This window comes from Pinus tabuliformis, chromosome 5_2 (genome assembly GCF_031772625.1).
Source record: "Pinus tabuliformis cultivar Carrire ecotype Pingquan chromosome 5_2, CPIR1, whole genome shotgun sequence".
NCBI lineage: Eukaryota > Viridiplantae > Streptophyta > Pinopsida > Pinales > Pinaceae > Pinus > Pinus tabuliformis.
The window spans coordinates 1,035,545,509-1,035,571,694 of NC_142306.1; the positions used below are offsets into that span (position 1 = coordinate 1,035,545,509).

The 26,186-nt window shown below is 34.9% G+C and overlaps 1 protein-coding gene across 1 annotated transcript; it reads left to right on the forward strand.

Annotated features, from left to right (window-relative positions):
* The first annotated feature begins 14,948 nt into the window (after positions 1-14,948).
* Positions 14,949-19,064, forward strand: LOC149162770 (ammonium transporter 3 member 1-like). The gene is made up of 4 exons (XM_089437378.1): positions 14,949-15,105; positions 15,259-16,050; positions 16,359-16,644; positions 18,366-19,064. The coding sequence occupies exons 2-4, from the start codon at positions 15,412-15,414 to the stop codon at positions 18,893-18,895; spliced, it is 1,455 nt and encodes a 484-aa protein (XP_089293504.1). The 5' UTR covers positions 14,949-15,105; positions 15,259-15,411; the 3' UTR covers positions 18,896-19,064.
* The last annotated feature ends 7,122 nt before the right edge of the window (positions 19,065-26,186 follow it).

Consider the following 26,186-nt stretch of genomic DNA (forward strand, 5'->3'; position numbering starts at 1 on the left):
TGAAAATCCTAGCTACTAAGGAAAGAGAAATGGCGTTCTTTCAACAAAGAGCAAAGAGCACACACTATATGCACTGTCCTAAATCAAACCAACAAATAGTATAAATGCAAATGCACATGCATGTATTTGTTTTCAGCCTTCTTAATGTGTAAATGGTAAAAAGAAAGCTAATGCGCAAATCTAAATTATTTTTCCAAAGCGAAAATTACTAACAAGTTTCTTTTCAAAACAAAATGAGGACAATAACAACACTTTGTGATTTGGAATTGAAAACTTGCTTTCGACACTAGAAAAACTACTAATTCAGATCAAATACAATAGTAACAGGGTAATCGACTATCAAGAGCAATCAGACTCTCTTCTATGACTGAAAACGACACTTGCGACACTTTCAAATCAAGAAACAACAGTACAATTACGTTACTTCTTTGTAAAGGAGAACTGAAAATGACTCTAAAAATACATAAAAAAACATTTACATTTCTTTGCACAATGGAGGCGGAATAACCTCAAGGAAAGGGGTTTCAAACAGAGGTGTACTGACTACAGGCAGCAAAACTCCTAAATAGATCTGAAAAGAGTGAACAAAGAAACCAAAATTTAGGAACAATGCCTTGTTTGATCAGTGCACCTGTAACACAGTGAAACTGAAATGCAATGCACCTACTACACTCAGGAAGTGCGCTGCATTTTAAGTTCACAGAACAGATAGTGCACTGGACCAGAGAAAAGACTTTGATTGGATTCTGGGTCGCAATTTGCAGTTCAGTTTAGGGATTTAGGCCAAGCAAGTGGTAATTAGTAAATCAATCACAGGGGTAGATCTAAGGAGGTTACTAGAGCCACCACGAGGGCAATTAGAAAGCTTGTAAATCAATTTTTTAATTCATAAACAAAACCTGGAGATTGACTGAAGCAACATTGATCTACTTTGCACTTGCATAGCAAATGCAGTTCGAAGGCTAGCTGGCTTGACTTCAGGCTCCGTCTGTAAGTTTATAAAGTAAACAAATGTAGATGAACAAACAATCTACTCGCTCCCCAGCGGAGTCGCCATTTTGTTACCGGGAATAGTGTCTATGCAGAACTGCTAATCCCACTAAAGCTGGTAGCTACGTTAGAAACAAACAAACTAAAACTACTTTCTTTTTCCTTATGAAAGATAGATGAGAGAAGAATAAAGGAGACCAACCTCTATCTTGCGCTTGGTTCCTTGCTCAGTTCCTCTCTCTTCTGATTGTCCTTTGCTACTTGTTTTCGTACCCAGCTTCACAGAACCTGTAGAATCAAAGTAGCATAGCACTATACAAGAACATGGATCTATTATCATAAGCAATATAGGATCAGATGTATATTAACCACACAAATGCATAAAACATCAATCACACAAGTGTATGGAGGAAAACTAGAATAGTTTTATTGATAATCAAGAAAGAGCCAAGAGAATTACAACCAATTGTTCTGACCTAGCATCATCCTCTCAACAAGTAAGCCCTTCTTCACCTCATGAAAAGCTTAGATCACCCAGCACTATGATGTTGCCTCAAGAAACCAACAACAATTCCTTACAAGATGCAAAATTCCAGCCTCTGGATCTCTGGGATGAGGGATCCATATATAGATGTCTGCAAGGGAGATGAGTCAGCTTGTGATTTGATTAGTGTCTTCCCTCTGATATTTCTTGATTCCACTTGGAGATTGATGATCTCTTACTCATCCCTGGTCGAATTCAGATAGGCAAGTGTCACAGGAGAAGTTTCTGGAAGATTCCATGCTTCTCCACCTTGTGGATTGACCCTGCCATTTGTCCCTTCTCACCCATCGCACCCCATAGAAGGGCTTTTTGAAATGCAACGCACCTACTATTTGTATTTAGGTGGGATGCAATGCACTTTGCCTATGGAGCAGGTGAAATGGTCCAGTTTTGACCCGTTCTGAGTAGTTTTTTATGGAGAACTTCTGGGAGATGCTGTAATCAGTTGACCTTGTTCCTTTAGGGGTTGGACCAACACCTTTAGGGACTTAGGAGCCCTTGGTTTATGGACATTTTATTCTTGGGATTGTAGTGCCCAAATATGTCTATAACAATTAGCAACCTTTTTCTCATACATTCATCATTTTGAGGATTGTAATTGGAACAGTTACTATGTGAGTGACTAAAAAGAGTTAGAACATAAAAAAATGAGCCTAGGATAAAAATAGAAGGCTATAGAGGAGCATAGAGACTAAGATGATAGGAAATGATACCCACTCTCCTATAAATCATTACTCATTAAGTAAATTCATAAAAAAATTCCTAACATGTACCTTTATTAAAACCAAAATAACTTGGAAATGTGAGTTTCAATATCCATTTCGTTTTTTTGCTAATGCAAGAGTCGGACCTTCTTTTTCATTAATAAAATATAAAATTTACATCACTCCACAAGGAGTAGTGGACCACGTAAGAAACCTAAAAAATAAAAAAGAGAAAGGGCCCGAGGCAGAAGCTTCGACCCCACCTCAAAAGTCGAAATCCCAAAATAAATTTGGAGTCGGCGGTGGAACCAAGGCAACGATTTTAATGGAAATCATATTCATGAGACCCACCAGAACATTGAACATCCTGCCTAGGACAAATATCATCTCATCAAGAAAAGAACACATTAGCACTTCCCACTAGCTAGACCAATAACTTGCATGATCAATCCTGGCCGTTGAATCGGTTCGCATGATCCAATGGCAAAGGATCATTTCGCACCGACTAATATCACTAAACATTAGTGCTTCTCACCAACTAGACCAATAACCTGCACGATCAATCCCGTCCGTCAAATCGCTTCGCATGATCAGACGACTGAGGATCATATCACACCAACTAATATCATTGAACATTAGTGTGCGATGAGGGTGGTATTTTAGCCGACCCCACCGCCACGTGTAGCCCTCTATATGGAATCGCTTCAAATTTGGCAATACCATTTCCTGCTTGTGAGGGCCGCAATCGCCTAAAAACTTCTCCCGGCTCGATAATCCAATCGCGGATAGAAAACCCTGGGTTTTGTGGTTGCCGAGAGTCCCCGGGATCCTACCCTTCCTTTCATTTTCTTTACCAGAAACCAGGAAGGACGAAACCCCCGCCAACCGGTCTTTCTTTGAAGAACTAGGGCCACCCTGACTAAGTATCCACTGGAATCTCAAAAACATTGCTAACCCAGGTTACTATGGTCGAAAATGAACTGCAACCACCTGAAGACCTGAAAGTAGAAAATATGAGAAACATAGAACACCTGAATCAACTGGACTCCGTCTCCATGGCCCTACTCCGAAACACAATCCTGTCTTCATCTGCCTGGTCATAACAGTTCACTTTTAACCTACTCTGAGGCATTTCTTGCTAGCCAAATGCAACCCTGTTCTCTATGTTATTCACCCCTTGATTGGCAAGAAGATCCGCCAATTTATTTGTCGATCTTCGTACATGTTTAAAGCTAACAGTCCGAAGGCTCTGGAGGTGATGTTGAATCCATTGAAGTTCTGGATCAGCTGCTAGTTCCTTGAGACTTTTTCCAGCCTTGTACCCCAGCTAATCCTCTTGACTGATTCGATGATTAACTCTGAATCAGCTTCAACAACCACATTTTGCCGGTTATCATGTTTCAAGAAATCTAAACACTGCTCCATAGCCATCAATTCTGCCATGTTATTGGTGGCTCTTCCTAAATGACAGTAGAAGATGAAAAGTACTTCACCATTCTCATCCCTTAACACACCTCTGTAACCCGCGGAGCTCGGGTTTCCTTTTGAAGCCCCATCAATGTTGAATTTCAAAAAGCCCTTGGGGGGAGGATGCCAGTAATCTTGCTCAGAATCTAGGGAGATTACTTTCCTATCAAATCCCTGAGGAATAAGTCCCTGCAAACCCAGTTCACTGAGAGTTCTCAAATCCGCTGCTGAAGGTGGGTTCTTGGGGAGATTTCGCACAATAGTGCCGACCGTTTCCTTGATTTGTTTTAGGATCTACTCAAAAAGGCATTGGGATGGCCTCTTTTCATTCTTGAAGATTTTGTTGTTCCTTTCTTTCCAAACATTCCAAATAATGAAACTTGGCATGATGGCCCATGCTGAGCTAAGAATCTCATTGTCTGAAAAGTTTCTTCTCCATCTGTTTAGGGTATTGATGATGCTCCCTTTGTCCCTATCAGTCTGTTGGAAAATGGTGGCAAAAGAATCCCACAAACTGGAGGTGAAGATGCAATTGTTGAGAAGGTGCTCCATAGTTTCCTCTTGGGCTTCACAAAGCTGACATCTGGAAGGCCCCAGGACACCCCTCTTCCTGATATTATCCCAGGTCAAGATTTTCTTATGCTGAACCAGCCACATGAAGAGTTTAATCTTCATCCAGCCTTGATGTCTCCATAGGTCTTGCCAAGTCTTATCTGGAGCTTGTGAGTTAAGGTCAAGGAGAATGAGTTTTGCTTCTTTGAGATTAAAGGTACCCTCATTTTTTTTGCCCCATCTTAGCTGATCTTGCCCCCCTGATTTCAAAATCTTCCTTTGCTCTAACATGTTTTTTAGAGTCTCTTCTTTAGCCTTCAGGGGGCTTTCATCCCTAAAATCAAAGTTCCTCCAGGTTCTCCATTTTCCAATACTGTTGGTTTGGACCCAAAAGTCTTTTACTTTAGATAACCCTTTAGTATCTGTATCTTCCTTGAGATCCCTCAAGTCTTCCTTTAACAAAATAGGTTCTTGTTGCCATCTATCCTCCCATAATAGGGCAAGGTTTCCTTCTCTGATTTCCCAGAAGCTATTTCCTTGGACTAAGCCTCGGTTATCCCAAGCATTATTCCAGATGTGAGAGCCCTTATTATATCCTGACATTCTTATAAGATCATTGTTTTCCCACATGTATGCATATTTTTCTTTACATATCTTTTCCCATTGAGCCTCAAGGTCTTTAACCCATCGCCACCATAATTTAGCTCCTAAAGCCTTACTTAGAATTTCAGGATCATCCAGTCCGAGTCCTCCATATTTTTTGGGTTTGCAGATTTTTTTTCCCATGCTACCAAGGCCCATTTCTTTCTTTCTTCCCCCTTGCCCCAAAGAAAGTCTCTTTACAAGTTTCTGAATTGCTGCAGAACACCTTTGGGAGCTGGGAGAGCTAATAGCATGAAGACTGGGATTGATTGAAGGAAAACCTTTCTTAGCACCAACCTACCAGCCAAATTTAAAGATCTGATAGTCCATTTCCTGATCGTATCTTGCAGTTTGCTAATCATTGGCTCCTAGATGCTCTTGTGAAAAGGTTTGGCCGTTAGAGGAACTCCCAAATATTTTGAAGGGAGGATCTCCCTTTGAAAGCCCAAAATTTTAGAAATATTTCTCTGAATAGCAATGTGAGTATTAAAGAAAAAAATCTTAGATTTGGAGAGATTAACTTCCATACCTGAAGCCATGGCGAAGTCTCTCAGGATTTGCTTATAAGCTAGAGCTTCCTTGACCATGGTGATGCCTAGTAGCATGGTATTATCCACAAATTGTTGATGTGTTAAGGCCTGACCATCTTCAGAAAGTTAGAGACCTTTGACTTTACCAACTTCTTTAGCATGCTTGATAGATCTACCCAACCCTTCCATCATGAAAATGAAAAGAAAGGGAGAGATTGGATCTCCCTACCTGAGGCCTCTTGAAGGAATAAAAGTCTCCAAAGGAGAACCATTAACAAGAATTGAAAAACTAGGAGAAGTGAGTCTGATCCAATTGTGATCAAACCCAAAATCCACAAGAACTTTTCTGATATAGGTCCAATTCAGCTTATCATAAGCTTTGGCTATATCCAACTGCATGATCATTCTAGCTTTCCTCTTGATTGTTAGTGAGTGCACCACCTCATGAGCTTGAATTATCTTATCTAGGATTTGCCTACCTTCCACATATCGAGATTGTTCCCTTGACACCAGGGCGGGAAGAAGAGGTTTGAGTCTATTGGCCACAACCTTGGATATTATCTTGTAGACAACATTGCACAAGGCAATGGGTTTGAACCTATCAGGAGTTTTATCTAATTCCTGTTTAGGGATTAGGGCGATAAAGGTGGTATTAAGTGCCTTCATAATCGTTTTGTCCCTCCTAAAGTCTTCCACTACATTCAGAACGTCCTGTTTTACTATATTCCAACAAGCTTTGAAGAAATCAACATTGAAACCATCCGAACCTGGTGCCTTACCATTTTGAATTTCTTTTAGGGCCTCACTAATCTCCTCTTCCGACACTAGTCTATTAAGGTTGAAATTGTCCTCTTTGGAAAGCAGTTTAGGTATATATCTTGATATAACCTAATGGATTGTTCTCTAACTGAACAGGATTCCTGAGCAATACCACGAAAGTGTTGAACCATCATTGCTTCTATCTCTTCATGAGAATGAAGAAGATTACCTCCTTCGTCCTTGATAGAAGAAATCTTATTGTGAGCTCTATTTGCCACCGTGGATCTGTGGAAAAATATGGTATTAAGTTCTCCTTCTTTTAGCCATTGCACTCTGGATTTTTTCCTCCAAAAAATCTCCTCTTGTTTACATAAGTTCTCCCATTCTTGTTGATATTTGGTTGCCTACTCACTTCTATCCTTATCAAAACCCTCCCTGATAAGGGTTTGGTTGAGTTCTTGCATTTTTCTCTCAACAGATTTGTTTTCCTTTAAAATATTACCAAACTCCTCCTTGTTCCACTCCTTGAGCCTGAGTTTGATATGTTTTAGTCTTTTTTGAAGTAGGAACATGCTTGTGCCCAGAATGTTCAATTCTTAAACCCACCAGATGGCTATGTTGTTGACGAAATTTGGGTGGGAAAGCTAGATGTTTTCAAATCTGAAAGGTTTATTCTTAGGGGTGCCAATGCCCTGAATTTCTAGTTGCACTGGCTAGTGATCAGAGCCTCCAAAGGGGCGAACTCTTGCAGCTATGTCCTTGTCCTTGAGCATAAGATCCTCTGAGATAATGAATCTATATAATTTGGAAGCCACCTGAGACTCTCCTCCTCTTTTATTTTTCCAAGTAAAGGTACCATGACTCATAACAATATCCACTAACTTCATATTGTCTATGAAGGATTGGAAAGCGCAAGAATCTTTATTTAGATTTCTGGTGCCCCCTTTTTTCTCTAACAAAGATTTGATCATATTGAAATCACTACCCAAGATCCAAGGGATACTTGCATGTCTTTCCCTGAGATCCTGTAGGGAATTTAAAATCTTGAGTTTTTGATCCATTCTTTGGGGACCATACACATTCGTGACCAAGTACACTTCCTTATCTCCCACGGGTTGTATGACCACTGATAGATAATCCCTAGCTGCCTCTGCATCTATAATGTCAATCTTTTGGGGGGTTCCAAAGTGTGAGAATGCCACCTGCTGTATTCTCTGCTTTGACTTCCAGAAACTCAAATTTATTGAACCATTTACTGTGAATCTCTTTTATTTTCTGAATGGAACATTTAGTTTCTCGGGTGAAGATTACATCCGGTGCTACTTGTTTCATTCTATTACTAAGTAATCTTTGCTTTCTTTTACTACCTAGGCCTCCGATATTCCAAGAAGTGAACTTCATTATTAAAGATTTGTAAAGGAGTAACTGGATATGCATTTCATCTTACCTGAGTCTATCATTAGCTTTCCACGTTCCATCAAAAGCTCGTTCTACTTTTTCCTGGCTCTTTTCTTTCCTAGGTATCTGGGTGCTAAGCCCGGTGTGGCTTTCATAGCTTTCACACCTTCGCTGCCCTGCCTTTCATGATTCCCTTGCTTTTCCATCCCTATGGTCTGAGTTTTCCATATGAACAGCTGTTGAACTCTATTGAACTCCTCTGGAGGTAACGAATCCACTCCCTCCCTAGTTCCTTGTTTCAAGAATCCTTCTAGATCTAGATTCTCTTTCTCAAGAATCTCCTGTAGTTTGTGGTATTCCATTTCCATCTCACTCTGGGTCATTTCTAGATCCATCTCCAATTCTGTGTCACTCATCATTTCTTCTTTCTGTTTATTAATGCTTTGTGTTTGCTCATCCTCTTCTCCGTTCTCCTCGTTCACTGGACTACCTCCCTTGGCCTGATCTGCTTTTGTTATCACCTCTTCCTCTTTTAGTGCTTGAAACCTATTTTGACTGGCATGTTGCCTTTCATTTTGATGTGTCTTCGATCCCCTCTTGCTCCCTTTTCCTTTCTGGACCACTTTGTGAAATATTTCAATGTCTTTCATGGTATTGGTTTTACTATTATTTTCAGTTTCACTGAGAGGGAAATCTCTGAATAGGTGCCCATGCTCATGAAATTTACAACATTTGAATGGGATGTGCTCATAATCCACTGTATGTACCCATTCTTCATCAAACACTTCCAATATTACCTCATCCAGCAGAGCTCCAGAAAGATCCATCTCCACACATATTCTTGCAAAGGATGTGTATTTTCCCCTTCTAGTGGCCTCAGAAGCTTTGACAAAACGTCCTAACTTATTTCCTATGGCAGATAGGGATTCCAGTTGCTAGTAATCCAAAGGTAGAGAGTAGAGTCTTACCCAAACTGAGACTGAGGTAAAAGTTTCACATTCTGGGACAAAATTCATAATCCAAGGTCGTATATACAGGCCTGCAGCTGCATAAAAGTAGGGCCCTCCTTCAAACACTCTGTCCTTATCTTCAATGTTTGCAAAGACTACAGTAAACCCATGAACTTACAAATGATTGCATAAGTCTACATGTGGTCCCTATGCCCCTGCAGAGTAGGATCATTCGAAACAACTCTAAGAGTGATAGTAGTCTTGGGCTTGCATGGTCCCTTTTGAGCTTTGTCTTTTGTGCCCTATTCCTTGTCCGCTTCCTCACTTTCTTTAGTATTTTTATTCTCCTTAGATTTAAAGCCCTTCTAATCCTTTTCTCTGGTTATTTGCCTTTCATCTGAAGGATCTCTATCCTCTTCTATTGGTTTTTTTTCCTCTGCTGGCCACTGCTTGCTTGTAGGAGGGAGTGGAGCTCCCTCCTTTAGGGCCTTCCATGGAGAACAAACTCTGCAAATCTGTAACCCTAGCTCAAAAATCGCCCTCATGCTCCCTACCGTTTTCCTTAAATTTCACATAATCGTCAGTTTCAATATCCATTTCAAAATGCATAAAATAAGAAAATATTTTTGCATTTTTTCTTAAATTCTTTCCATCCTCAATCAAATGAAAATAAACAAAGATATAGTCAAGTTATTATTCTAGGATCGGTAACTCTCTAACCTTAAAAAAAATGAAAAAACTAGAGGTCTAATGTGTAAACAATTTTAATCACCTATAAGATGGGGTCACAACTTGTAAGTAAAAACATGTGATCATATGTGGATTCTTGAGAATTTACTAAATATAGTTCATGATTGGTCACAATTGTTACTGAGAAAAGATGCAACCAAGAGATTCGAGTAGGAAAAGGAAAAAAGAAAATAAAACTAACCACCACCCTAAAAAATGAAATTTTCTTAATCCTATCAAGATAGGAGAAACATTGGTTAATGTAGAAACCAAAATACTAAAGTCCAAGTGGAGAGAATTCAAAGAACTCTACCAATTGTAGTCACTGTTCATGCGATGGATTTTCTACCTACACCAAAAGTGATATCCTTGGTGAGACTCATTGACATACAAAGAGATATATTGTTAGCTATTTTTCCCTAAGGTTCATATTCATAATGGAAATGAAAAAGAAACAAGGAAATGCTTATTAACTACCATTTGTCCTTCAGCTTGTTAGTAGATTGGCCAATTTAATTCTAGCTCTAGAATCCTTAGCAAACCTCTACACAAGTTGAATAAGCAAAACCTTTCTCATTTCCAATTTAACATTTCAAATATCATATGTAAACACAAAACCCTAGTTGATCTTCAAGTAAATAAAACTCCTATAAATTCTATCATTTACACATGGAAATATTGAGAAAATACATACAATTTTTTTGGACAAAGAAGATACATCTATATTACTAATATTTAAAATATGACAACAAGTGTACTTAAAACTTGTTGTGGCACCTGCTTCACCGGAACTTGAATCCTCCCATCCTTAGCCATGATTACTCAACTTTCCATCAATGTGGTTACAATTTTACTTTGACTAAGTGGTCAATGGATGCTTAAGTGGACTCTACACAAAAAGCAATCACAACATGAAGAGCCAAAGCTTGATTCTACTCAAGCATACATAGAGCATAAAACAATTAGCTAAAGGCTTGAAATTTCTTAAAGCAATGACTTTTGTTGTGTCCTTTCCTCAATCCAAGGCTTCCTATTTATTTAAAGGGAGTTGTTGGAGTCGAGGATGAGTGAATCCATGTCATAAAATAATAAGGACAATCATTATGCTGAATTTGTACATTTTCATAGCATTTTGCAAGTGCTCGCAAGTTTAGGATGGAAGACTCATGACCTAGTCATGAATTTTATCAGGGAAACCCATAAGGGCATGAAAAATGATTTTCATAGAAGCTAGAGATGGTTTGTTAGCATTGACATAAGGTTTGTAAATTCCATGAATGAATTGATTTGATCAAAAGAATTCCAAATATAAGTATAGCAATAACCACCTCCTAACTATCTACTGGATCTTTTTCAATAAGGTGACATTACAATTATTCCATGCTAACTACCTAGTGGACATCATTTAAAAATAACAACCATAATGGATCTAACCCACCTTGCATTAAATGAACACCATAAATATAGAATTACCATCCTAGATCCATCTTAACTTTAGATTTATCAAGCACCAAGAGTGATCAAATCTCTCATGGTGCAAACCTATTTTTTGACTGCAAAACTTGAGGAAAGGTTTGCACCTTGAGAGATTTGATCCCTCTCAATGCATGATAGATCCAACATGATGAATCTAGATTGATTTAATATATATAAGATTAGTAGTTAAGAGAGTCTACTTGAAGCTCTGTTGCTAGACTATAAAAACCAATAAGAATATATACCTCTATCTTTGTAGGATATTAGTTTTCCTTGGTTTAATTTTATTTTTAATGTTATAATTTGATCTCCTAAACAAAATTCAATAACAATTGTATCTAAACTAAGTTGTTATGAACATTTGAGAAACATATTCCAGTGAATTTTAATGCGGAGATTAAAACCAACACTTAACATAGTTTAAACTAAGGAACTCTAATAAATTTTAATGATGACAAAAAATATAAACATGATGTAAGATTGCATGCACCAAATTTTGTTTTTTTCTTGCTGACATTTCTCTTCACACTGAATAGTAAATTTTCAAACATGTAAAACAAAATGAATAACATACAAAACAACTTGGAAAAATCTATCCTTTGAAGGCTATGTAACAAAGTGAGCAGAGTTGTTTTTCCCAAGTTTTACCTGGAACACATGCATCTTCATAAATGCATCCATAAAGCTATAAATTCTTTGTATAGTTTGCCTTTATTGAGTGGTTTACTTTCCCAAATAGGATATAAAAATTGCCCACGTTTTGATATTTATGGTGGAAATTAGGATTTACTTTGATCTAGTTAAAAGCTTTTGTCGTAATGAATATCTCACATAAGAATACCTCTAAATATGCTATATTAGAGAAGAATGCCATGGGAAAAACCATGGGTTGTGAAAAACTAGAGCCCAAAAACCCCCATCCGTAAATTTACTATTTTATCTCAATTTTATTTTTATTTTATTTTTAAGTATAATTTCACCATTAAAGAAGAATATCACGAGAAAAAACATGGGTTGTGAAAACTTGGAGCGCAAAAACCTCCATAAGTAAATATACTATTTTATCTCAATTTTATTTTAATTATTATTATTATTATTTTTAATTAATGTAATTTGACCAAGTCAAAATGTTTACATAACATATATAAGCTTATGAGTTGGTATTTAAAAAATATTGACATATTTAATCCCTACACATAAAACATCTAACGCCTACACATCTCCCCCATACTAGATTGTAGAGCATCTCTCGATGCAAATACTCTAATGGACCTTTTGACTACTCACTACACCCCTAGGAGGATCCCAATTGTTCATGTTATACCAAAAGTTGTATCTCTCAAGACTTGTAGTCAATAAGTATAGCCATTCCATTTACTAGTGTTGATCACAAGAAATTATGAAGAATATTTAATCTAATTTTTTTATTTGTATTATATTATTTAAGGGACAACATTACAAAACTATTTTTCTATTCTTTTAGATATATAAAAAAATAAGAATAACTATTTTTAATATTAAAAAGAATATAAAAAAGGTGTAGTTTAATTTATAGACAAAATGACCTTTTTCACGACATTTTTTTCTAGTTAATTTTAACCAAAAATCCTGCAAAGATTTTTAAAAACTTGAGTTTAAGTTGTTTAATCTGTAGAATTTGAGTGCCCCAGAGGGCTTTTTCAGGGTGCTAAATCCATTTATGCATTCAAAAAACATTTTAAACAAGAAAAAATCACATTCTTTTTTGAAATCGTTTTGCTCAATTCCGGTGAAAAAGTCTATTTCATCTATAAGTTAGACTACGCCAAAAAAATCATTAGCTTCAACACTAATTTTTAATTTCATTTGTTAGCTTGAGTGTTGTAGATTACACACAGGTGGTCATAAGGACACATTTCCAAACTAGTTGCATCTATAAATTATTGAGCTTTGATATCTCAAAATACCATCCTTAAATCCAATTTTTTTCCTTATGCCATCAAATTTTACACCAATAATTTTAATTTGTTATTATAAAAACAACATTGAATAGTGTCTTCAAGCTATTTTATTTACACATTTTTTCAATGAATAATTATAACATTTAATGCAACTCCTAATTCATTTGAGCATGTATTCATTGGTGAGATGTAAATCAATTACTTTATGTGGGGTTTAGTTCCCACTAGGTTTTAAATTCAAACCTCATGAGAAGAAGTTGAGGATGAAAGCCACCTTTGAGGACATTAAAGTATATGAAAAAATATCCAAACTTCATTCAACTTCCCACCATGTGGACAATCAAACACCCTAAACTCAATATATATATATATATATATATATATATATATTTATATATATATTAATTATTTGATTAAGTTTAAAGAATTTGGATGTTGACATTGTGAGAAGTTTAATGAAGGTTTGACATTCTTTAGTATATTCCTTCATTAAAAAAATATACTAAAAAGGTTAAACTTTTATTAAACTTCTCACAATGTCAAATTCCTTAAATTTAATTAAATAATATATATATCCTAAACTTAAACTTAATCCAATAAACTAAAATTATATATATATATATATATAAAAACTAACCAACCAAATCGAGCTGCAGTTTGGCGAGTGGGACTCCAGTATCATGGGACTGTTTCATTACATGATTCCTTCAAATGAACTGTATAGAGAATATCCAATGAATATCCAGCATTCGAGGACAAAGAAGAAGGATGCAATCCGACGTCATAACACATGTGGTCTATTAATCCAATGAATATCCACCATGTGAGGACAAGGAGGAAGGATGCAGTCCTACGTTATAACAAGTCTGGTCCATTGACATCAATATCGGAACGATTTGACTGTTTGACAGGACATGTATGGAAGTAAATCAGAAATCTAAACGCGTGCCGCGGATGTTTTAGGTTGGAAAATATGGGAAATTGGAGTAATTTTGATAAAAATTTGACAGAAATTTTTGGAAATTTGGTTTATAATTATTAAGTTTTTAAGATTTTGTTCATACTTGAATGGTGTCGAATCTATTTTTATTATTAAAAAACGATTCAAACGTTTTCATGTCAAATTTTTTGAAAAAATTCTACTAGATTTATTTTTAAAGAGACAATGCCAAATTTAAATAAAATAATTTTTTTTTTTTTTTTTCTTTTCAAACTAATGAAAAAGAAATTGATATCTTATCTTTTGTTTTTTCTGTTTTTTTAATTATTAAATATGGATTTATTTCTTAAAGAGACAATGCCAAATTTAAATAAAGGTTAAAATATTTTTTTTTTCCTTTTCAAACTAATGAAAAGGAAATTGATATCTTATCTTTTATGATAGATTTTTCGGCGAAAATCACATGAGAAACCATTTGTCAAGGCGTTTCGAACCAACCAGTGTCGTTCGACTTGTCCTGACGATGAACCACACTGTTGGTTCGAAACGCGTCGACAAATGGTTTCTCATGTGATTTTCGCCGAAAAATCTATCATAAACTTGTTATGGATCACAGAAACCTCAACTCTACAATCTTATCTTTTGTTTTTTTCTGTATTTTTAATTATTAAAATATATTTAAGTCAGATTAGAGTTAGTTTACATGTTGAATCAAAAAATGATTGGTGTAACAGTTATATATTGTCTTCAAGATTGTATAAAATTGGGATCAACCTTGTATTTATGATTAGCTCTCATTCTCAATCTCCCCCTACAACACAAACAAAAGAATATTGCTCTTAGAGAAATAACAATTTGTGTTATTATGTGAAAACTTTACTTTATTGGGTGAAAATAAATTCCATAAAAAAAAATTAAATTTATCCCTGTAAATTAGTCTATGATAATATATTATAGTCATTGGATTAGCTTGGAGTATTTTTTAAAACTGTTTTTGTTTGTCTATGTGTTTGTTTTTCTTGAGCAAAAGATTTAGAGGCATTTTACATGAGTAAAGTTTGCCTTTTTATTGACCATTAGTGAAGTAATTCCAGGTGGTGTGATTTTTCTTGAATAATAATGATGAGTTAGCGTACATTAGCAGATAGCAACCAGAGATGACTTTACCAATACTGATTTGACAACTAAATTATGATAAATTTTCTGGCCATTAAAAATAAATAGTTATTTTGATTTGACAACTAAATTATAATAAATTTTTTACCCATTAAAAATAAATAAATAACTATTTAATTCATGGGCAAAATAACAGCCTTATAAAGAAAGCGTGGCTCATTTAAGATCCGAGAATACTTGATAATTGAAGCGTTGTTTCCTACATGGAGATTCTGTCTGTGCTCACTCTCTTATGAAACCTGTGAGACCTACTGTGTATGTAAAAATTTGGTTCCGTATGTTGCAGTACGTTTATTGCTCCATGGAAGGTTTGTATTGATATTTTCATATTGAACTACTTCAAGCTTTCTTTTGAAATAAGTGTCGCACTGGTGCTTCTGTAATTGTTATTGTCTGTAGAGTGTGTTATATTTGTCTACATCGTTGCTGACAGAGCGTATCTGATATGTGTTTTATTACAGAAGAGAGGTCTGGATTGTAGCTGGATGAAGAGAGAGCCTGCAATCTGACTCCAGCTCTGCTTATGCAGGTAAGGCCTTGATCCTGAGCTAGAGCTCAGGCAAAGTTCTGGTCTTAGTGTCCAATATTAAATTCTGCTGATTAGTGCTGCAGCAATGTCAACATTGGAACCCTATCATGGCCTGAATGGGACTGCTTCTCCTCTTTGGCTTAACAAAGGAGACAATGCATGGCAAATGGTATCTGCCACACTTGTTAGTATACAGAGCATGCCGGGCCTAGTCATCCTATATGGCAGCGTAGTCAAGAAAAAATGGGCTGTAAATTCTGCTTTCTTGGCACTCTATGCATTTGCTGCTGTTATGATCTGTTGGGTTACATGGGCATATAAAATGGCATTTGGGGATCGATTGCTTCCTTTCTGGGGCAAGGCAGGTCCAGCACTAGCCCAAAATTACCTGGTTGGGCATGCCAATTTTCCTACATCAAAGGTAAAAAATGGCAGCATCGAGACCTACACGGTAGCACCTTTCTTTCCTATGGCTACCATGGTGTATTTCCAGTTTGCTTTTGCAGCAATAACAATAATTTTATTGGCTGGTTCGGTGCTAGGAAGAATGAATTTCAAGGCATGGATGGCATTTGTGCCATTATGGCTCACCTTCTCATATACAGTAGGAGCATTCAGCTTATGGGGAGGAGGATTCCTTTTCCAATGGGGTGTGATTGACTATTCAGGAGGTTATGTCATCCACATCTCTTCAGGCATGGGAGGTTTCACCGCAGCTTATTGGGTGTGTTTAATCACTTGTTAATTGTACTTGTTCATTTCATATATAATATGAATTGCTAGCCCAAGGGCTTACTTCGGTTAGGTCAATTGGCTGTTGCCAGCATTATTGGATATTTGGTCAATTATGTGTTTGGTTTGAATCCTTTGGTTTAGACTCAGTTGTCTATATTAAACCTTAATATAGTATGAATGGCATCCATGAACGAGAGAAGCCTTGGGTTTTCCTGTAAAGTTCTCCTCTGAAAAGATATAATATCTATCTCTCCATCCGCAAGTGGCTTATGGTATTATGTAATTTTGCTTTTACAGGTTGGACCTCGGTTAAAAAGGGACCGTGAAAGATTTCCTCCAAATAATGTGGCACAAGTGCTGATTGGAGCAGGGCTTTTATGGCTGGGATGGGCAGGATTTAATGGAGGAGATCCTTATGCTGCAAACATTGATTCATCAATGGCAGTATTAAATACCAACATATGTACAGCCACCAGTCTCCTGACATGGACTTGCTTGGATGCTATATTTTTCAAAAAACCCTCTGTCGTTGGAGCTGTCCAGGGAATGATAACAGGACTTGTCTGCATTACTCCTGCTGCAGGTATTGTTTTTATATTCCTATCTCCTAAAAGAAACTTATAATAATTCATTCCCTTTGAAAACAAGAAATCAAATGCGTAAAGAGTTCAGAAAATAAAATGTAAGAAGGGGTTTATGACGGTTCTAAGGAATCTAATTAGCAATTATAGATGATTGTTGTGTGGTTCTGTTCTCTGTGAACTCAAAATAAGATGAAATTGGAAGAGACTTGGACCTAGTTTGAAACTATATGTAATCCCAATAAAACAAGAAACAATTACATGCTAATAGAAGGACATTCCTTCGATTTTGTCTGATTTATTTTGAAGTATATCTTTCTGCCAATGTAAAATACCTGACAAAGCTGAAGTAAGGACAGTTTTAATGGTTGAAGCGTTGGTTGTATTAATCCAGACAATAATAGGCCTATTCTACATATAGATGTTTCCACCTTGTAGGCATCCTAAGTGCCTTACATCCATGAGGTTTTGAGCATCCCCTCAGTTCCTATGTTTTCCCTAATTTCAATGACAATTAGGTTTCTTTTGCAGGGTGAAATCCGAGAGATTAAAATATTACTGATGGAAAATGCAGGCTTTTCTTATTTACTTGCTTCATAGATTGAATTTTGTTTCCTGATCCTTTGGCAGCCACATTTTGGGTTCCATAAGCCACTACACTGTTCTGGAATAGAATAGAGGATGTTACAATTACAGTATAGGATTTGTCTTTGAACATATACCCCATGCCCTTCTTGGTGGTGGCAATACATGATATGATTTAGATAGTCCGATGAAATTGTATGTAATTTGATTGATATTATCTATAGAAAATTGTAATTTACTAGTTAGACGATGTGAACTCATCAAGTTACTAGTCAGAATTGAATTTGGATGGAGAGGATAATAATCATTTCTCTCAATTATAGGTAGGTGGAGAGGATAACAATCATTCTTCCCGATGAAGAACTTTACTTTCACTCATTGTAGCAATATATTTGATATGGACTCATCATGTTACTTGTCAGAACTGAATTTGGATGGAGAAGATAACAATCATTCCTCTCAATCATAGGTGGGTGGAGAGGATAATAATCATTCCTTGCAACCATCCTAAATGAACACAATAGACAACTTTACATTTTTTCTTTTTGTTGAGTGGAGATGATAACAATCATTCCTCCCCACCACCCTAAATAAACACAATTATTAACAATACATTTTTCTTTCTTTTTGTTGGCTAGCACACTGGGTTTGAACAGGAAATCCAATGAAACATAACATTTTATTTTCAAGGAAATTGCTAATTGAACTACCTCCCGTGGGCAATTGACAACTGTTTATTTCTTATATATAGTGTAAATATTTTAGTTTATATATTATATATAATTTATTTGTTTGCTGAGTTTTTCATGTCCCTTGATACTACTTGGTTTCTATCACTTCTTTTCGTCAAGAGTCCAATTTAATCAGAATTTATTACAATTGACTCTAAATTTTGATGAATAATATGTTCATCTTTACATCCAGTCAATAGGGTATTCTCATCTCGATGGAAGATTCAAGAAAATTCTAAAATCCAAAAGCGAAATCAATAGTTTGACCTCTTCTGTTCTGTCGAATTCCAAAATATTCCTGGAAATTTACTGCAGTTAATATGCTGGATCTCAAGGCAGTTGCCAATTCACCCAAGAACATGTCTTGATGTTCTTGATGTCCATTGTCTATGTTCCTTGTGCTTCAGGTGTTGTGCAAGGATGGGCAGCAATTGCAATGGGTGTGTTGTCCGGAAGTATCCCATGGTTCACAATGATGGTTCTGCATAAGAAATCAACCCTGTTACAGAAGGTTGATGATACACTCGGTGTATTCCATACTCACGCTGTTGCAGGAGTATTGGGTGCAGCACTTACTGGTCTTTTCGCGGAGCCTAGTCTGTGTGACCTCTACCTAGCAAATCCAGGTTCAAAGGGAGCCTTCTATGGAGTTCCGGGCGGGGTGCAATTCCTTAAGCAGCTAGCTGGAGCAAGTTTTATAATAGGGTGGAATGTTGTAGTAACAACCATAATCTTGCTTGTGATACGCTTGGTGATTCCCTTAAGGATGTCAGAGGAGCAACTTCAGATTGGAGATGATGCAGTCCATGGCGAGGAAGCTTATGCTCTGTGGGGAGATGGTGAGAAATTTGACATCACAAAGCTTGGATCGTCTGATGATACAAGTTATGTAGGTGGCACAGAGCAGATTGCCAGAGGAACAACAATTGAATTATGAGGAAGCTTAGTGTGTTGTGAAGACCAGTATCTTTTGTTGGCTGATTGCTGTATTTTGTTGGAGGGATCGTGGCTCTTCCATTGTTTGGTGTATATCAATTTAATTTGTTGTCCTTTATTGATTGGTCTTTGTAATTTGTTGTATTTCCTAATGTATTCCATTTGTATTCTTTTGATCTTTGATTCATGCTCTGGTTTGAATTCTCTTTTACTCTCTTGAGTGTGAGTGTGAGAATATACACTGAAGATGGACCATGGACAAGTCAGCAGTGGTAAGTTTGTCAAGTTAAAAAAGATAATGGAATTATTATTATGAAAGAATATTAATTTTTTTACACGTCAGCAATGGTAAGTTTGTTAAGTTGAAAAAGATAATGGAGTTATTATTATTATTAAAGAATATTATTCTTTTATTATCAAAATTTATAAGGTGTATATCACTGGATTTGACTTGTGTAGAGTTTAATTTTTATAAGGTTATTCGCTTGAAATTTTATAAGAAAAAGTTGAGTAGAAACACTATGTGAGAAATAAAAACTATTTTATTAAATAATAAAATATAAATTTAATTTAATGAAAAGGAAAAAAATTATTCTATTTCAATATTAATATCCATAACAATTTTAATATTATGTTTGAATTATTTTTAATATAAAAAAATTGCAAATTACTTTATCACAATGACATATCAATGTGATTAATTCATGGATTTGTTAAATTTATTATTTTAAATTTATGATGTAAATATATTTTAAATTTAAAATATATTATAATTTTTAATAAATATATCACAATGACATATCAATGTGATTAATTCATGGATTTGTTAAATTTATTATTTTAAATTTATGATATAAATTTATAGTTTTAAATTTAAAATATATTATAATTTTTAATAAATATATATTTTGAGTGATAATTTTTTTAATAAATAATAATAATTATTTATTATTATTATTATTTTAAATTTATAATGTAAATTTATAGTTTTTAACTTTAAAATATATTATAATTTTTTAATAAATATATATTCTTAGTGATAATTTTTTAATAAATAATTATTATTTATGTATTTGTTTTTTTATTTGATATATTTGATATTTTTTCTTATGAGGAATCATGTTTTTTTAAGGAATGTAAAATTATAAAACTTGTAATACATTTCATATTTAAATAAATAAGGGTTAAATCGTAGTTTAAAATCACTACATAAATATTCTAGTGGTACTCAAAATTTAAGGGGATTTTCATTAAGCATGAAATTTTATCTTGAAAAAAATTAGAAAAATACTTTTAATTATTCACCAATTTAATTTTATGTGTATAATATTAGATATTATATAATTTAAAATAAAATTAATAACTAAAAACAATAAATGGTCATTGTTATAATTATATATCATACATTAAAATTTTTCAAAATAAACTTATTTAATATCTCAAATTAAATTTAGTTATATGCTCTATAACATAGATATACATATAGAATTTCTTATTTATTAGATATAAAATGAATATATAAAACTGAACTATAAAGAATTAATGAGGTTACTTTAGTTTAGTTTTTCATATTCACTTTGATTAAAAAATGAAATATGATAAATAAGAAATTATATATTTATGTTATAAAAATTATAATTTTTTTTTTATATATATTTTAGATGTTAAATAAATTTGTTTATGAAAAAATTAATATATTATTTATATAAAAAATGTATTTTTGAAAATGAATAATAATAAAAAGGTTTGATAATAAATGATAAAGAATGGTCAAAGAATTTTAGCTAAAGTGGTTTTGTGAACAATTTGTTTCCACTTGTGTGGATTTAAGTCTCAGAAGACATATTGTCATGAACACATTTGTGGCATTTATGAAATTGTTGTATATGGTGTAGTCCTGGAAGATATGTTGTAACTTGCCCATTTGGATATTTATGAAATAGTTGTATCTGGTGTAATAGTAGCAACCAAAACCTATGACCAACAATGATTTTACATAAAAGTATATGGAAATATTGTTACATACTAAAAACATAGAAGCAATTCACATACCAACATGGAATTGAGCATCACATGGCCTTTAGAAATTGCAATACTACCAATTTGGCATCTTATTATGCAAAAGATAGAATTTCCATGAATTAAAGTGTGAGTTGCTTGTATTATGTTTGCATCAAGAAAAATGTGAAGTCCTCAAAGGAGTAATTGAAATGATACTTAAACTTATTCCTATTATAAATAATAATCTATTTTACTTGATAAAATAATAAATAATTATATTAAATAAACCGTGCATTAATTGAGATTATTTGGAATTTTATTACATTAAGAACATAATTTCTTTGTATCAACGTGTTTGTTGGTTATGTTATGTTTGCACCAAGAAAAATATGAAGTTCTAAAATAAGTAATTGAAAGTATACTAAAACTTATCAATATTGCACTTTGAGTGAGCCTAATGATTAAGAGCATGTATTTCCTTGTAAGAAGTTATATGTTCAAATTCAAAGTTAAATAGAATATGGCCTTAACCATTACTCAAATTGTATATATTAATTCATTCATAATATTAACAGTTTGAAACTTATTATAATCTAAATTGTATTTGGATTTAATTTGTATTTACTTAAAACATAGATTATATATATATATATATATTCTCACACACAAATAAAATTAAAATGCCTAAAACAAAAATAAATTACAAAATTTATAAACACTATGTTACATATGAAATCAATATAATCTATACAAATTTAAATTAATACAAAGCTCATGATTAATCTTCAAAGACTAAACAATACCTTGCAAAGCCCCACATAACACTATATGACAATTAAGTGTTGATTTGCACTCAAACCATTAGGGTGCATAACACTATATGTTTTTGTTTTTTCCTGGTATCTTCATAGGTTTTATTATGATTATCATAAAATAATACTTCATAAAGCTAAGAGAAATTGTGGCATTGTATATCTCAAGGGTGGGTAGGGGAATTTAGTCTTCAAATTTCTTAGGTTGTAGGTGGGGGATTAATCTTAAAAAAATTAAAGTAAAGTTGTGTTAAACCTAGTTTTAGAACTTATGTAGAAACCATATGTGCCCCTATTTCAAGCTAGTATGCATTATAGTGTGCCATTGGCTAGCTTTTATTATGTTGCATGAGTCTATATATGAATGCCATTTTATTGTAAAATAAGGTAGTTTTTATCAAGGTGTATTGCTAGGCTAGCATATGCAAAGCAACGATATTCCCCATCAAGGTTCAAGTCTCTCCAAAGACATACGTGTGCTTGTTCTATTGTTCCTACTTGCACTAGTGCTAGAAAAAATAGTTGGGGTTATGTGGGAGTCTTGGGCTACTTTGGTGGAATATATGCCCCTCCAATCACTAATTATTAGTTGAATGAAGCTTAAGTACCTAAATGTTGTAAGCTAGCTTCACTTCATTGAATATATTGTCATATTGGGAACACTTGCCTCATTGGGATATGATAAACATCGTAAAAAAAGGAGAATGTTTTAGATAAACACACTAGTCTAGGGACAAATCTATGAACCCACAAAGCATAAGTTAGCACCTTAGATAGTAATTAAATACATTAATTGCCTAAGTTGTTGTAATAGCCCTGGTTAAAAATTAATGTAAAAATATATAAGACCATGGTCATGGGACACGTATTCCAAACTGAATGGTGGGAAAAACATCCTAGTGGGTGTTCATTTTAGTTATTATGGCTAAAGGAAATTGGCAAAGGCTTGAGGCATTTATTGAATTTTATTTATGAAAATAATGGAAATTATGAGAAAAGGAAGGTGAAAGGTCACAGGTTGCATTTGAGGAGGAAAATGAAGGAAATAATGGAAATTGAAGAAAATGTAGGCCTCATTAATAAAAAGGCTTTTGAGAATTAGTCGGCAAGTTTGGTGAGTGTAACCTTTTGTCAGTTCAGTTTTGGAGCTCTCTCATTATTATCTCTCTCTCATACTCTTGGATAGTTAGAGTTTTCTTGGAGCACTCTTGGAGGGTGTGGCATACATGGATTTTTGGAGCAAGAAGGCAAAGGAAGAGTAGGAAATCGAAAGAGGACATCTGGATCAACAACTACAATGAATTTTTCTTGTAGGTACTGAGTTGCATGTACGTTTTCCTCACTAGTTTTGGCATGCATGTCATATTAATGTGGTTTGTTGGTTGTGATATGTCATGGGCATAGAGGATGGTTGGGATTGATAGTGGATTGTCTAGCCTTGCCATTTCCTGGATAGCCATGGTGATTGTGGACTTTTTTCCTTGTTTTGTTTTGCTTGGTTCTCATGTTTCCTTAGCTTAGGTTGAGTTATTAGTTCTAGAAGCCCTGGAACAAGTTGGGTTGAGTTACTCATCCTGGAAGCCTTGGTTAGAAAAGCACTCTAGAAGTCCATGGTGAGTTGAGTTACTAGTCTTAGAAGCCCTGGTTGGTCAAACACTTTGGAATCCTGATAAAAGTTGTGGGTTGAGTTACTAGTCCTGGAAGCCTGGGTTGAAAAATGCTCTGGAAGCCCTCGAAGGCTTGGATAGAGACCAATCTGATGATGGTTTTGTGATGTCTGATCTTGAGGTGGAAGCATTGTTTGATGGGCTGAGGTGGATGGCCTCTAAAAGCCCTAGATGGTTTTTTATTGATGCGTTCTATGAGATCCCACCTTCATGCTTGGAATATGACACAGGGGTGAATGGATGAAGAGAGATTTGGCTCAACCATTCTATAGTGGGTGGAACATTGAAGTCCCATCCAGGGTTTGGATTTTGCATCATCAATATGAGGTTATTTCTCCTTGTAATTCTATGAGTATTATAATGGTTATATGTGGTTTATATGGTTGTGATTTCATTGGTATTTCTACTGCTATTATGTTGGTTATATATATGATTTATGATAGTAGCTATTTATGGATCTCATCATGTTTTAATTGGTAAATGAATGAACACTGTATCTATGACCTAATGGATGAAATGGCAATGGATGTGTTGAGGCATCAATGTTTCTTAGCAATTCTCAGCTAAGTATGAGACCCCTATGCTCAAATCTGTTATTTACACTTGTAGATTACATATTCATGATATGTTTGATGAAGTGTTTGTAATGGCTAATTGGGGTCCAGTCAAGATCTTATTGAAGTAATTGCATTTGTGCTATCATTTCTATGTTATTTTACTATTCTAAATGTAGGTTTTAACCCCGTACAGAATTACCTACATACGAATTCTAAAACACAAAAAATAAACAATGTGAGAGCATAACACATAAAACACATGTACACAGAGATTTTCCCCTAGATCCCAAAATCGGGACTACCATCTTGATTTTTCATTATGTTCCTTTCAATGTTACAATACATATTTATACATGCCGAAGCATCTAATACCGTGGACCGAAAACCATCGTGTCTAATACCATGGACCGAAAACCATCGCGTCCAAAAAACATGTGTGAAAAACATGCACAAAACCACAGGTGGGTCTGCCCAACCTAACATAGGGTCCAAAACCAAAATTTTCCGGGGCGCTGCCCGAACCCCATAAAGTCAGGTTATAGGTACACCTCAAACCTCCTGTGACCCCCCCCCCCCCTGCTACACAATCGACACAACGAAGGGGAGCTCTACCCCCCTCTAACCCCCCAGTTAACTACGTGGCTAGTCATGGAAAGAATATAACACAACCCAACACTAAAGATGTCATTGAATTTTGGGTAGTGGCCTCGGCTTTGGGCCTGAAAAAGTGGCTCAAATCTCAGGAAAGTTGACACAACACTATGCAAAATAGTCCCTGGACACTAGCTTGCAGACTTGTGAGAGCGTCTAGAGGTCCCTAAACGTTGGCCTACCCATAGCATGAGAGCGTCCAGAGGTCAAGTGGTCCAAAATCTCAGTGTGACCTAGGGGCTAGTTGGCAGAAAGGTTGGATCCTGAGGGTCCTAATGCTGATGTTGAATGTCTATATGGTGTGTTTTCATCTGTTCCACTTCCTTAACATGACTTAGGAGGTTGAAGCGTATCATAGTAGCCTCTAATACATGTTTACCCTGGTTGGCCAGTTGCTTGGGTAGATGTGCGAGGAGGGTGTTATAGAGTGGTATCAGAGCAGGTTGTGCTCTCTTTATGTCATGTCTAACACTATAGAGTGGTATTAGAGTATGGTTCACCCCTCAGACTAGATGGGTGGTGTGTTGGTCATGCATTCATGTCAGTTGCATAGGTGTTCCTTATGCTTGTAGTCCATGTGCTTTTTGCTTTTGCATCATGTTTTTATGCATTCATTGTCATGGTTATGGTTATGGTGATGCATGTATGGTAGGTTAGACATGCATTGTGAGGGCATTGTATGCAATGAGGTCATCATGATGATATTGGTATGTTATGATGCTAATGTGTTGATTGAGATAGAGCAACGGATGTAGATCACCAGAGAAATATTGCGGCACTAGACTTCAGACTAAGAGCAGATCATCATACAGGTTTGTATGTTGGGCATGCAGGTATATATTTTAAGAGTTGTTATATGCATTATGGTTTTGTGTATTTCTTTCATTCTATTGATGTTATGATTACGTACATGATAGATGTTAGTTTATTAGTGTAGTCATATGCACATGTGTCAGGTAGTCATGAATGATAGTAACATGTTGTTGTATGCACTGTTTTTATTGTTTTATGTTAGTTAACTTGATGATTATGTTATATGTTATTGATGAGCATGTTATATGTAATTTTATTGTTGTTATATGTTAGTTAACTTGATGATTAGGGTTATAGCATTAATATCTTCATGATATATGTATCATACTAATTTGGATTGATCTATGCAATTGGTTAGGGTTATGACATTCAAGTATGAGTTAATATTTTGTGATATTATGCCATATTAATCTCGAATGACTGCACATACATGATTGTTATGCATGAACGAAAAAAGTTTATGAGATTATGATATGAACATGTTAGTTAGTTATTGTTATGGATGTCATGATCTTAGTTGTTCTTGAGTTGATGTGTTGTAAATTTATATCATGCTAACTAGATTGATTATGCAGACAAGATATCCTTCCCTGAGATACATTAAGGTATGAGTTTTCTTATGTCGTATATTTGGTGCTTGACTGTTTGATTATGTCGTCTAGTTGATTAATTTAACATGGTATATTTGCAAGTTGATTGGATGTTTGATGAATTACGTAATATGAGCATGTGTTCAAATGATATGGTTTTAAGATGATTGTACTAACACATATGTGTTGATATAGTTGATA